The 15464-nt window shown below is 41.7% G+C and overlaps 1 protein-coding gene across 4 annotated transcripts in view; it reads right to left on the bottom strand.

Moving 5' to 3' along the window:
• Positions 1-15464, bottom strand: part of nbeaa (neurobeachin a) — a 772475-nt gene that overhangs the window by 263340 nt on the left and 493671 nt on the right. For all 4 annotated transcript variants that reach the window (XM_073043888.1, XM_073043887.1, XM_073043884.1 and 1 more), the window contains one exon: positions 6918-7042. In XM_073043888.1, the coding sequence (XP_072899989.1) occupies positions 6918-7042 (125 nt within the window). The remainder of the gene's footprint in view (positions 1-6917; positions 7043-15464) is intronic.

The raw sequence follows: 15464 nt of genomic DNA, 5'->3' as shown, positions 1-15464 counted from the left end.
TAAAATGTTATTAAAAAAACAATGTAATAAAATTAGTTAGTTTATGCACCAATCTGAGTGATACATATAAATTGAGCTTTAGGATACTAAGCCTATACAAATTGCCAATTACTGTGAGTTTCACAAACAGCTAAAGTGTATTGCTAATAAAAAATTACAGTTTTTGTACAACACCTGCTTACAATTCATTATCAATTATATTCCAACATCAGGCATTGGTGAGCTAAACCAGATCCATTTCACATGGCAACCTAGAAACCTGAGCCCACACCTCAGCGAGTTCCGCATACGCCATGATGCCGAACTCTTCCTCTGCTGGCTCCATCTCCGAGCTTACTTCTTTGGCAAGGACTCTCCTACCCCCACCGATGACCCCTTCTCCCATCTTCAACCCTCCTCCTCTTCATGGACACCCCGCTCTAGTCTTCTGCCTGCTCTGGATCTCTTTATTGCTAATTGCCGACGGGACATCAACCGTCTTGATTTCACCACACTGTGTTCCAATTCCAACCTCTTTCTTTCCGAACGCTCTGCTCTACGATCCCTCTGCACCAATCCCAACCTCACTATAAAACCCGCTGATAAGGGGGGAGCTGTTGTAGTCTGGCGGACTGACCTCTACCTGGCCGAGGCACAGCGACAACTCGCTGATACCTCCTCTTATTTACCCCTTGATCATGACGCCATTAAGGAGCACCAGGCCACTGTCTCCTATACCATCACCAACCTTATCAGCTCTGGGGATCTCCCATCCACTGCCACCAACCTCATAGTTCCCACACCACGCATTTCCTGTTTCTACCTCCTACCCAAGATCCACAAACCTGCTTGTCCAGGTAGACCTATTGTCTCAGCTTGTTCCTGCCCCACCGAACTCATTTCTGCATACCTTGACACTGTCTTATCCCCCCTTGTTCAATCTCTTCCCACCTATATTCGTGACACGTCTCACGCTTTGAATTTTTTCAATGATTTTAAGTTCCCTGGCCCCCACCGCCTTATTTTCACCATGGATGTCCAGTCCCTATATACCTCCATCCCCCACCTGGACGGTCTCAAAGCTCTTCGCTTCTTTTTGGATTCCAGACCTAACCAATTCCCCTCTACCACCACTCTCCTCCGTCTAGCGGAATTAGTTCTTACTCTCAATAATTTCTCCTTCGGCTCCTCCCACTTCCTCCAAACCAAAGGTGTAGCCATGGGCACCTGCATAGGTCCCAGTTATACCTGCCTTTTTGTTGGCTTTGTGGAACAGTCCATGTTCCAAGTCTATACGGGTATCCACCCCCTCTTTTCCTTTGCTACATCGACGACTGCATTGGCGCAGCCTCCTGCATGCATGCTGAGCTCGTTGACTTCATTAACTTTGCCTCCAACTTTCACCCTGCCCTCAAATTTACCTGGTCTATTTCTGACACCTCCCTTCCCTTTCTTGATCTTTCTGTCTTCATCTCTGAAGACGGCCTATCTACTATAAGCCTTCAGACTCTCATAGCTACCTGGACTATTCCTCTTCCCACCCTGTCTCTTGCAAAAATGCTATCCCCTTCTCACAATTCCTCCGTCTCCACTGCATCTGCTCTTAGGATGAGGCTTTTCATTCCAGGTCGAAGGAGATGTCTTCCTTTTTTAAACAAAGGGGCATCCCTTCTTCCACCATTAACTCTGCTCTCAAACGCATCTCTCCCATTTCCCGCACATCTGCCCTCACCCCATCCGCACACCACCCCACTCGGGATAGGGTTCCCCTTGTCCTCACCTACCACTCCACCAGCCTCCAGGTCCAAGGTATAATTCTCCGTAACTTCCGCCACCTCCAACGGGATCCCACTACCAAGCACATCTTTCCCTCCCCCCCCTCTGCTTTCCGCAGGGATCGCTCCCTATGTGTGGTAAACTATGTATACCTGTCTGGACACGCCCCTCTGCTGACTGCTCCTGTGGCTCCTCCCACAGACCCCTGTATAAAGGTGATTGGGGCACTGCTCCTCCCTCAGTTTTCGACATGTTGTGCTCCCTTTTCGCTATTAATAAAAGCCTATCGTTCACTTCCAGTCTCCTAGAATTATTGATGGTGCATCACTATGTGACTCTCTTGTCCATTCATTCCCCCCATCCCTTCCCACCGATCTCCCTCCTTGCACTTATCCTTGCAAGCGGAACAAGTGTTACACCTGCCCTTACACTTCCTCCCTCACCACCATTCAGGGCCCCAGACAGTCCTTCCAAGTGAGGCGACACTTCACCTATGAGTCCGCTGGTGTGGTATACTGTATCCAGTGCTCCCGGTGTGGCCTTTTATATATTGGTGAGACCCAATGCAGACTGGGAGACTGTTTCGCTGAACACCTACGCGCTGTCCGCCAGAGAAAGCAGGATCTCCCAGTGGCCACACATTTTAATTCCACGTCCCATTCCCATTCTGATATGTCTATCCATGGCCTCCTCTACTATCAAGATGAAGCCACACTCAGGTTGGAGGAACAACTCCTTATATACCGGCTGGGTAGCCTCCAACCTGATGGCATGAACATTGACTTCTCTAACTTATGTTAATGCCCCTCCTCCCCTTCTTACCCCATCCCTGACATATTTAGTTGTTTGTTTTTTTCTCTCTCTCTCTGCCCATCATTCTGCCTGTTCTCCATCTCCCTCTGGTGCTCCCTTCCCCCTTTCTTTCTCCCTAGGCCTCCCGTCCCATGATCCTTTCCCTTCTCTAGCTCTGTATCCCTTTTGCCAATCACCTTTCTGGCTCTCAGCTTCACCCCACCCCTCCGGTCTTCTCCTATCATTTCGCATTTTCCCCTCCCCCTCCTACTTTCAAATCTCTTACTATCTTTCCTTTCAGTTAGTCCTGACAAAGGGTCTCGGCCCGAAACGTCGACAGCGCTTCTCCCTATAGATGCTGCCTGGCCTGCTGCGTTCCACCAGCATTTTGTGTGTGTTGCTAGAAAAACACAGCTCATTATTGATAATCATAATGCCCAAAATTGTAACATTACAGCTCTAGATTTTTTTACTGTCATACTGACCAACTTTAGTGCTTGTTTTCAACTCTCCTAAATGAGAAAAACTTAACTTTGAGCAACAACATATTCAAAATTCATAAATTTTAATATCTGAAATGGGACAACGATTATCACCATCTTTTGTAACATATCTGAACTGAATGAGATTAATTCTTTCTGGTCTAGACAAAGTAAAATTCAATAAGTGAGCAAGACAACCCCCAAAAAAGTACAAAATTAAAACAAAAATCAGATAATAGAGTTGAAAATCAATTCTTTGCTACTCTTTTAATTTTAGGAAAATCCATCGTGGGCTATACTGATCTGATTTTCAGAAGTGCATCTTGTAGACAAAATAACTGTAAGAGCAAAAGATCAGAAGACCATTAAGACACAGAAGCAGAATACGGCCATTTAGACAATCAAATCTGCTCTGCCATTCCAATATGGCTGATCCCAGATCCCACTCAGCCCCAAAGGCTTACCTTCTCACCATAATCTTTGATGTGCTGACTAATCAGGAAACGATGAATTGTTGCTTTAAATATACCCACAGTGTTGGCCTCCACAGCTGTCTGTGTCAGAGTATTCCACAGATACACTACTCTCTGGCTAAAAAGAATTCCTATCCTAAAGGGTTGCCCTTCAATCTTGAGGCTGTGCCCTTTAGTTCTGGACATGCCTACCATAGGAAAACTAGCCAAATAGAAAAGACCCCTTTATTATCACTTGCTGCCTCATGCTTGTCAGCCATTCCTCTATCCATGCCAGTATTTTGCCTTGGGATTTTATCTTGTTAAGTAGCCTCATATGTGGCAGCTTGTCAAATGCCTTCTGAAACTCCAAGTAAGTGATAACCACTCTCTCCTTTATCCAGCATGCTTGTTACCTCCTTGATGAACTCTAACAGATTTGTCAGGCAAGATTTCCCTTTACAGAAACCATGCTTACTTTTTCTTATTTTATCATTAGTCTCCAAGTACCCTGAACCCTCGTCCTTAATACTGGACTCCAACACTTCCCAACCACTGAGGATAGGCTAACATGCCTATAATTTCCTTCCTTCTGCCTTCCTCCCTTCTTAAAGAGTGGAATGACATTTGCAATTTTCCTGTCCTCAGGAACCATGCCAGAATCAAGGGATTGTTGAAAGATCATAAACAATGCATGTGCTATCTGTTAAGCAACCTCTTTCAGAACTCTGGGATGTAGTCCATCTAGTCCAAGTGACTTGTCCACCTTAAGACTGGCACTTTTTCCTTTTGTGATAGCAATGACACTGCTCTCTGACATTCACAGACCTCTGGCAGACTGCTAGTGTTTTCCTCAGTGAAGACTGGTGTAAAGTACTTATTAAGTTCATCTGCCATTTCTTTGTCCCCCACTACTACCTCACCAGCATCATTTTCCAGTGGTCCAATATCAACTCTCACCTCCCTATAATTTTTTATATAACTGCAAAAACTTTTAGTATCCTGTTTTATATTATTGGCTAGTTTGCTCTTACATTTCATCTTTTCCCTTCTTTTGGCTTTTTTAATTGCCTTTGTTGGATTTTAAAAACTTCCCTATCATCAAACTTTCCAGTCACTTTTGTTTCATTATATGCTCTTTCCTTGGCATTTATGAAGTCCTTAAGTTCCCTTGTCAGCCATGATTGCCTACCCCTGTCATATGAGAACTTCTTCTGTGGGACATATATCTATCCGTGCCTTATGAACTATTCCCAGAAACTTCAGCCACTTCTGCTCTGTCGTCATTCCCCTTCAATCCACCTGAACAAGCTCCTGCCTCATGCCTCTGTAATTCTCTTTATTCCATTGTAATACTAATACATCTGAGTTATGCTTCTCCCTCTCAAATTGCAGTATGAATTCAATCATATTATAATCACTGTCTCCTAAGGGTTACTTTACCTTAAGCTCCCTAATAAGATCTGGGTTATTTCCTTTCCCTGAGTAGGCTCAAACACAAGTTGCTCTAAAAATTCATTTTGTAGGCATTCAACAAATTTTCTCTCTTGCGATCCAACACCAACCTGATTTTCCGAATCCCCTTGCATATGGAAGTCACCCATTATAATTGTGACATTACCATTATTACATGCCTTTTCCAGTTTTCTCTGTAATCTCAACCATGCAGCAGGAGGCCAATATATGATTCCCATAATGTTTTTTCCCCTTGCAGTTTCTAACTCCACCCATAAAGTTTCAACATTTTATGTCACCTCTTTCTAAAGAAGTAATTCCATTTTTTGACAATAGTCACACCACCACCTATGCCTGTCTGTCTGTCCTTTTGATAAAAAGTATATCCTTTGTATAATTTTCCAATTATGACCTTCTTTCAGCCATGGCTCAGTGTCATACCGACCAATCTCTAATTGTGCCACGAGTTCATCCACCTTGTTCTGAACACTATGTCCATTTAAATACACCATCCTCAGTCCTGCATTCTTCGCCCTTTCTAATTTTGTCTCTGTGGTACAATTTAACTCTTTGTGCTGTATGCATTTGTACCCACTCATTGGCCTGTCCTTCCTTACATTCATATTACACCCATCATCTACTTGTAAACCTGTTGGCTCATCCTCAGCTCTATTGTACTGGTTCCCATCCCCCATAAGTTATAGACAGATAAGATATAGCAGCAGAATTAGGCCATTTGGTCCACTGAGTCTGCTCTGCCATTTCATCTTGGCTGATCCATTTCCCTCTCAACCCCAACCTCCTGCCTTCTTCCCGTACCCCTTTGTGCCCTGACTAATCAAAAATCTATCAGCCTCTGCCTTCAATATACCCAATCACTTGGCCTCCACAACCATCTGTGGCAATGAATTCCAAAGATTCACCACTCTCTGGCTAAAGAAATTCCTCCTCATAATTAAAAATATATTTTTAATGAGCAGGGAGCTGTTCTGAAACAAATATTAATCTTCATTAATTTGTAAATAGGGAAATTACAGCCAACTGTCAATTTGAAGGTTGCATCAACCATGCAGATATCAGCAAGTGTGTCTTGTTTGCATACTGCATTATATCCTTGGTATGAAATTTCCCTTCCGAATAAGATCTTTTAAGGTCAACCAATGAAATCTCAGTATTAAAGTACACTACAAATTGGCTATGTGCCTGTGATACTGCTGTAGCTAAGTTTTTCATTACACTTGTGCATATACAGTATTGTGCAAAAGTCTTAGGGACTATCTAAGACTTCCTAAGACTTTTGCACAGTACTGTAGTAATTTTATGAACTGCACTGTCCTGCTGCCACAAAAAAAATCATGACATATGTGAGTGATGATAAACCCGATTCTGATATGGTCTTTATTGTGGACTGAGAGTGGGAAGAGGGCAGGGAGAGGGGAATCATGATTGGGAAAACGGAAAGGAAGGAAGAGGGGAGGGGCAGGGAAGCATCAGAGAGACAATTCTCTGATAATCAATAAACTAATTGCTTGGAATTAAATTACCTTGCCTGGTGGCTCAGAGCTGGGTGTGTCTACACCTGAGCCACCCACCCCCCACCCTCACTGGTAGTCCTTCTCTGCCATGTGATCCACACCCTTCCCACAATGCTCCAATCTCACCATTCCCAACATCCTTTGTTCCCACCAGATTTACAAACTCGCTCTCTGCTCTAGTTGACAAATATAGTACTGTGCAAAAGTCCCAGGCAACCTAGCTATATATATATGTGTCTTAGACTTTTGCACAGTACTGTATGTACTTGCATATATGACTGTGAACTCAATTTTGACTTTGGTGTCCAACAGTTAATTCCTGAAAAAAGGTATATATTTAAATGATTAAACAAAGCAATTCTACAAACTTATTTATATGCCTGTCATAATTGATTGTATTTTCCTCTCAGAAGCTTCCCTGGAAAAAAATAAAATTGTGAACTAACCATAGTCTTCTGCAGATTTCAATAGGACTTCAGGATGTATGGATCCAAAGGGATTGCGTATGAACCTGCGCCTACGACGCAAGTCATCTTCCCAGTAGTCTAGGCGCCAAAAATCATGTTGCTGACTGTGAAAATACAGAAGAGATACTTATATTCACAATTCTGAAAATGATATTTAGAGTCAGCAGATCATAATCCAATATTCAAGTAAAAGAATGTTTTCTATTTAAAAATCAACTTTCTGCCACAAACAACAGTAAAACAGTATAGAAATGTAAGAACATTTTATCACTTGTATAGTAGAAAACTACAGTTGTAAATTTATAAATGACAATGCATCAATGGTTATTAGTGTCAATCCATGTAATTAACTGCTGCACTGCTTCCTCGTTATGATATATATTCAAACATCATTCATATAAAATTTGGACAAATTGGCTTTTTTGCATTTATTTCTGTTACAACAAATGATATAAACAAATTGAACTACCCTGAGTCATAATGCAGCACAAACTGCCATTGACATAAATCAGAGCAGGACCATTAACAAATACAGCATCAAATTACATTTATAAATGGCACAGCTTGCCCCCTTTACAGTGTTTTTAACAAGGCTTGTAAATCATGCAATTGGACCTCATAGCAAACAGCACGCTATTTAATGACTCTAGTCCCTCTGCAGACTGAACTTGGAACTATAAAATATTGCTTTACGTGAGGTTGTAGAACCATGATTAAAATAATGTGTTGAAATATTCATTGAAATAATTCTCACAGGCAAAAAGCAAACTAAGAAAATTGCAATTTTATTCATTATTAATAAAGCTGAATTAAAGCTCAAAAAGTTCTAGCATGTGGTAATTGTCTAGATAAATTATTATTACAACATTATTGAAGGCCTTGGACAATACTTCAAGCTTTCAATTAACCCATTCATATCCTGAGAAATTTTGTTCCAGAGAAGCAGATTGTATTTACTGAAAACATCCTATTACAAGAAATAGGTTTAATTCTGTAGGCACATAATATGCCTGCTGTGAGATCTAGACTCAAGTGCCATACATTTTTTATATTTTGTCTTATTGTAGTAATGATCCTGTAGCTGACTGGAAAGCAAAACTGAAAGCTATCTTCACATTTAACAATAATTCAAGTGGAATTAACAGCCTTAATTAGATATTGAAGCTAAACACTTCCAAAAAATAAAGTTACACTGCTGTGTGGGCACACATATGAAATTAGTGTGCTAGTAAAAATAGACAGTGGATCTTCACCAAATCACTCATCCATCTCTTCTTGCTTGACGATCAGCACCATGTGGGAAAAGGGTTGCACACTCAATCACTTGACCACAGAAGGACTCTCTGAGGATGATGATAACTCCACAAAAGGAAAAGCTGAAGAGGAATCTCTGTCAGTATAAGCTTACCTGTGTTTACAAATCACTTTTTACCAGATTTGCTCCAGAAATATTGGTAATCATTTCAGTATTCTCATATGCACTGAACCACAGTGAAAAGCTTCTGTTTGTATGTCGTGAGGCAGACAGAAATACATTGAATTTGTACAGTAACAGAATGAGTGTAATTATACAAATGAGTTATTTTATTTATTATGACCGGTGTGGAATAGGACCTTACAGCTTTTCAAGCCCCACCACCCAGCAACTCCTGATTTAATCCAACCGGAATGTCTTTGGACTGCGGGAGGAAACCAGAAGAAACCCATGTGGTTACGGGGAGAGCATACAAACTCCTTACATGCAGCAGCAGAAATTGAACCTGGGTCGCCTGTACCGTAAAGCATTGTGCTAACCACAATGCTACCGTGATGCCTCAAAAGCTGCAAGAACCATGATGTGGTAGACTGAGAAATTAAGAGTTCATCTTTATTGTATAAAGGTTTGATAACAGTGGGATAGAAGCCGTGCTTGAGCCTGCTTCTGTAATAATTAAGTGAATGGTGTTTTTTTTGGTTGATGAAGGAATGTTGACTCAAAAACATTCTATATACATTGCAATGAACCCTTTCTCCAACAATGGGTGTACAAATAGCAAATAAAATACAACATAGAAATCTCCATTTCAGGTGCAACCATCCAACCCACTAGTTTGCAGAAGGTTTACTCAATCTAGTCCCATCCTTCAACACTAGGTCTATTGCTCTGTAGTTATGGTTCTTTACATATATGTTTCAAAGTAAGAGGGGTTTGTGTCATCATCATCCTTTCAAGCGGTGAGTTCCAGGCCACTACCAGCCTTTGGGTGAAAATATGTTTCCTCATCTCTCCTCTAATCCTCCCACTGATCACGTTAAACTTTTTGTCCCTTAGTTTTTGACTCCGCTACTAAGAAGTTCAAGATTAATTGTCACGGGCCAAATGAAAGATGCTGGGAATCAGCATGTAGGAGGGATACTGAAAATCTGGCTGATGTCAGCAAGACCAAGGAGTTGATTATTAACTTCAGGAGGAAACTGGAGGTCAATGAGCCAGTCCTGGATTGAGGAGAATGCCTTATGAGAATAGGTTGAGTGAACTCGGTCTTTTCTCCTTGGAGCAGTGGAGGATAAGAGGTGACCTGATAGAGGTGTATAAGATAATGACAGGCATCGATCATGTGGATAATCACAGGCTTTTTCCCAGGGCTGAAGTGGCTAACATGAGAGGACACAATTTTAAGGTACTTGGAAGTAGGTACAGAGGAGATGTCAGGGGTGACTTTTTTACGCAGAGAGTGGTGAGTGCATGGAATGGGCTGCCAGTGGCAGCGGAAATGATCGGGTCTTTTAAAAGACTCCTGGATGGACATATGGAGCTTAGAAAAATAGAGAGCTATGGGTAAAGTCTAGGTAGTTCTAAGGTAGGGACATGTTTGGCATGTGGGCCGAAAGGCCTGTATTGTGCTAAGTTTTTCTATGTTTCTACTCCCACCATTGACCACATCAACACAGAATGCTGTTGTAAGAAAGCAGCATCCATCATCAAGGACACCCACGATCCAGGCCCATGCTCACTTCTCACTGTTGCCATCAGAAAGAAGGTACAGAAGCCTCAGGACTCATTACACCAGGTATGAGGAACAGTAATTACTCCTCAACAATCAGGCTCTTGAACCAGTGGGTATGACTTCACTTGCCCCATTGCTGAACTGTTCCCACAACCTATTGACTTACTTTCAAGGATTCTTCATCTCATGTTCTTGATATTTATTACTGATTTTTTTTTCTTTTGTATTTGCACAATTTGTTGTCTTTTGCTCATTGGTTGTTTGCCCTTCCTGCTAGATGTTTTCTTTCATTTGGATTCTATTATGGTTTTTGGATTTACTGAGTATGCACACAAGAAAATGAATGTCAGGGTTGCAGTCTGAGTGTTCAACAAGTGAACACTGGAGAACGGCATCAGTGGAAGGGGCCAACGCCCAGCACAGAATCCAGCAACACAGAGCCAGCTCTGGTGATTCCAACTCAGGTCGCTGCAACAGGTGACACCCAAGCATGAGGGCAATGTCCACGCAGCAACTCAGACAATGCAGTTCCCCCACCATCAGTCTCTCCAATGAACTACAGAATTAGACTCCCAGTATTTTACATTACCAAAGTCCAACAGGGTCTTGCAACAAAAAATGTCAAAGATAATCACAGCACTGTCTGTTGGATCTAGCGATGCCTCTGGTACATTCTTCCTTGGGTGGCTGAAGCAGATGCAACATGGTGCACAAGTCCAGCTCCATCGTTATCCAGCAACTCGCTAGTGGTATCAACCTGCAGTACTTGGTGTTCTTAATATCAAGTAGTGTCTTGTGAAACACATAAAGGATGAATAATTATACCCGTTTGGACCCAGAAAGGCTGCTGCATCCAAGTGTGATGCTGGAAAAAGGCCCTTTCTATTTACTCTGTCTTAGCCCCTCATAATTTTACTGACTTTAAGTCTCTAGTCAGTTTCAAAGAAAACAAATTTAGCTTAACAATACCTCTTCAGCTACAGTTTATCAGTCTTGAAGATACTGAATCTTTGTCTACTTTTTCTGTGTCCTCTTTAGGTCAATCATATCTTTCTCGTTATATCATGAGAAGAACTGTTCACAGAATTCAAGCTATGATTTAAGAAAAATATTGTATATAGTTCTATTATAACCTTCCTGCTATTGTATTCTATCCCTAATTTCATAAAGGAAAGAAGATAGCAGGTTATGAATCTGTAAAAATAAACATCAGGTTCCTCCACATCACCCAATATTCTTGCTTTTTGCATCTTTCCAATATATTATCATACTTCTCAGCACTTCCCTGCACAAAAGACTATCCACATATTTCCACAGTCTAAATCTTTCCTTCTTACAGTCAAATAGCCAATAATCTGTATCACTTGCATTCTTCTTTAATTTACCCCTTAAATCTGGCTCTAATTTAATGGAAATTACAAAAACACGGAAACTGGGTACTGTGCCCTATATAATTCCACTGCAAACAATCTTCTAGTTATAAAAACAACATTCATTAACCATTACACTTTTCCTCCTATAAGAGCAAATTTTTGATCCTGAATCCATTTCAGTAAATGCATACCTTTTATACAGACTTTATTCTAATCCTTCTCATTTATTAAAATTTGCTTACGAGTTTGCTCTTCTCACCTCCTCAAGAAGTTTGGAGGTAAATCCAGCAGTGTGATTGTGACATTTTTGGTCCTTAGATTCAACCCACATGGCCCCCATTTGATTTAAAAGGCAAAAACTGCAGATGCTGAAAATCTGAAATATAAACATAAAATGCAAGGGATACTCAAGTGGTCAGACAGTGTCTGAATGAAAAAGAAAACTGAGTTAATGTTTCAAGTCGGTGACCCTATAGCAGAACTGGAACAGTAAAAGAAAACTAGAAATTCTAAGTCGCAGAAAAGGGGAAGGTGGAGAAATGAAAGCGACTGTTAGTGATAAGGGCAGAAACCAAAGTTCTCCAGGTGACACAAGAGAAAAATAAAAGATCGCTGTTCACAACTATCATAGATTCATACAGCACAAGTGATGCCCTTCCTCCCAATTCAACCAAGATGATCAAGGTGCATTCTCGAATTGAGAGGGCATTGAATCCTAGTTCAGAACTTTTAGAATATTCCCAAATTGCTTTAACTGCCGTTTTCACAAATTGCTCAACATGAAGAATTACTGATTCATAATTTGAGTGAGGGCAATCAGGGGTTGTTCCCATGTGGCTGCACAAGGCATTGAGATTCAATGGTATTTGGAGTCATTGAGTTAGGACTACATGATTCAGGCTTCAGGTAAATGGATGACCACTAAGAAGTAAGGGGAATAGGCAGTCATACAATGTTCCCCTGCAGCTATTCCCCTTGGCAATGAGTATATCCCTTTGCATATTGCTGGGGTGGTAGGGGGAATGACCTATCAGGGCACACCAGCAACAGTCAGGTCAGTTGCACTGTAGCTAGATCTGAGGCTTATCAGAGAAGGGTAAAGTCAGGAAGGGCAATAGTGATAGGAGATCCCGGATGGGATAAGAGATCATGTGACCATGAAAGCCATTCCAGGATGGTGCGTTGCCTCCTGCATGCTAGGATCAAGGATCTCTCAGAGCACCTGTAAAATATTCTTTAGGGGGAGGATGAGCAGTCTGAGGCTGTGGACAACATTAGTAACAATTAAATAGGTAGAAAGGGAGGAGAGGTCCTGCACAGTGAGTACAGGGAGTTAAGCAAGAGGCTGAATAGTAGGACCTTGAATGCAGTAATCTCCGGATTATTCTTGGTGCCATGTGCTAGTTAAGGCAAGAAGAGAAAGACAGAACAGATGAATGTGTGGCTGAGGAACTGATGCAGGTGGCAGGGTTTCAGATTCTTAGATCATTGGAATGTTACCCTGGGGCAGGAGTAGCCTGCTCAAGAGGAATGGTCGCAGCTTAATTGGAAGGGATTTAATCTACTGGCATGGAGGTTCACTGGTGCTACTTGGAAAGATTTAAACTAGTTTGGCAGGAGGAAGGGACCAGAATACCTGATCAGAAAGTGAAGGAATTGAGAGGAAAGTAGATGTCAGGACTAGTGAGGACAAGGTGATAGACCTTTAATTTAAAAGCTTGGAGTATTATAGTGAGGGTGATGAATTCAGAGCATGGGTCAATACATGGGATCATAGAACTATGATGTTGAGGCCGCAGCCCAGTCTCTGATGAGAGAGGGATAGGAATGGATGCTAAATGCTTCAGGGTTTAGAAAAGTTAGAGAAGTTAAGGGAGAGAGTGTGTGTAGGGGGGAGGGGGGAGGGGGGAGGATAGATGCACTATTAATCTGGGACAATTTCACAGCTGTGTCTGAAGGTCTGTGAATGGTGATGTTCTGCACATGCTGGGATCTCTGCTGTTTTGAGATATTTATAAATAACCTAGAATGAAAATGTAGATTAGCAGGTTAGTAAGTTTGCAGAAGATATAGATTAGTGGTGGTGTGAATAGCATAAAAGATTGCCAAGGGATACAGTGGTATATAGATCAGTTACAGAGTAGGGTGGAAAAAAGCAGATGGGAGTTTTAACCCAGCCAAATGTGAAGTGTTGCACCTTGAGAGATCAGATATAAAGAGATAGTACAGTTAGTATCAATACCTTGAACATTGAAACATAGAAATACAGAAACCCTACAGCACAATACAGGCCCTTCAGCCCACAATGCTGTGCCAAACATGTACTTACTTTAGAAATTACCTAGGGTTATCCATAGCCCTCTATTTTTCTAAGCTCAATGTACCTATCCAAGAGTTCCTTAAAAGACCCTTCACCACAGTCATCGGCAGCCCATTTCACGTACTCACCACTCTCTGGATAAATTTTTTTTACCCCTGACATATCTACTGTACCTACTTCCAAGCACCTTAAATCTGTGCTCTCTCATGTTAGCCATTTCAGCCCTGAGAAAAATCCTCTGACTATCCACGTAATCAATGCCTCTCATGATCTTATACACCTCTGTCAGGTCACCTCTCATCCTCCATCACTCCAAGAAGAAAAGGCCAAGTTCACTCAACCTATTCTCACAAAGCATGCTCCCCAATCCAGGCAACATCCTTGTAAATCTCCTCTGCACCCTTTCTATAGTTTCCATATCATTCTTATAGTGAGGTGACCAGAAATGAGCACAATACTCCAAGTGTTTTTTATTGGAACCTTGCAGTTTCCCTGACTAGTATGTGATACTGGGTGTAACAGAGAGATTACTACTTTGGTTGTCCTGCTCCCTAATTCCCTATACTCACTACACAGGATCTCTTCCCCTTTCCTACCCATGTCATTGGTGCCAATATGAACCATGACCTCTGGCTGCTCACCTTCCGTCTTCAGAATGTTCCACACTATTGATGAGCAAAGGGATCTTGAGGTCCAAGTTCAAAGCTCCTTTGAAAGTGCTACTCTGGTTGATAGAATGGTAACTAAGGCATATAGCATGCTCAACTCTATTAGTCAAGGACCTGAGTTCAAGAGTTGGAAGTTAATGTTGCAGCTTTGTAAAATTCTGGTTAGACAGCCAATATCTTTTCTGCTCAGGGTTGAAATTTCTAATACCTGAGGGGTATTATTTAAATTCACAGGGGTTAAATTCAAAGGAGATGTGTGGAGCTAGATTTTTATATAAAGCGATGGGTGTCTGGTCTCTTAAAGTTGTTATAGCCAGGTAAGGTACTGGGGACAAGTTCCCACTACCTATCACGTTTCTAATGGTGTGTGTTTCAAAAAGCCTCTAACACCAAAGTCCAGCTCCTGGCCTTCATATTTGGCTTAATAAGCCTGGTGGAACCATTTCTTCTTACAGGAGGAGAAGCAAAGGTGGATTACTGGTGCCTTAAAACCAGTAGCTTTGGGCAGATGGAGCTCATCAGCCATGGTTGATGGCTCATCTAGGAGAAACTTCTGCTGCCTTGCAGATATACTCATTCGTGAGGAAGGCTTCACAGTAAACCCTGAGGAAAAAATCTGGAACTAGAATCCTAAGGCATTCCTATGTTGAGTTCAGCTTTGACTGGCAACTCCTGTGATACTGCTGGTGCAAAACTGAATCATTCTCTGCTGTTCCTTTCGATTCATTAGCTGAATGGAGAGGGGGAAGCTGCTACATGGGCAACAGCTTGCTCTCCATATTGTACTGCCTTGGCTTACATACTGTCTTGTGTATCATGTAGACAGCTAGGATGCAATATCCATGGTTGGAGGCAACCGTGGGCCCAATTAGGGTGCCTGGACTGCACTGCCTGGTGTGATGATAGAGGCAAATACCATAGGAATGTTCAAGAGGAGCTTAGTTACACAGATGAATGTGCAAAAAATGGAAGAACATAGGCAGAGTACAGGCAGGAGGGATTAGTTTAGCAGGCCATTTGATTATAATTTAATTTAATCAGAATCAGGTTTAATATGACTGGCACATAGAAACATAGAAAACCTACAGCACAATACAGGCTTTTCAGCCCACAAAGTTGTGCTAAGCATGTCCCTACCTTAGATATTACTAGGCGTACCTATAGCCCTCTATTTTTCT

Source organism: Hemitrygon akajei, chromosome 4 (assembly GCF_048418815.1).
Source record: "Hemitrygon akajei chromosome 4, sHemAka1.3, whole genome shotgun sequence".
NCBI lineage: Eukaryota > Metazoa > Chordata > Chondrichthyes > Myliobatiformes > Dasyatidae > Hemitrygon > Hemitrygon akajei.
The sequence above is the reverse complement of the archived record's forward strand: the minus strand, read 5'-3'. Positions and strand labels throughout refer to the sequence as shown.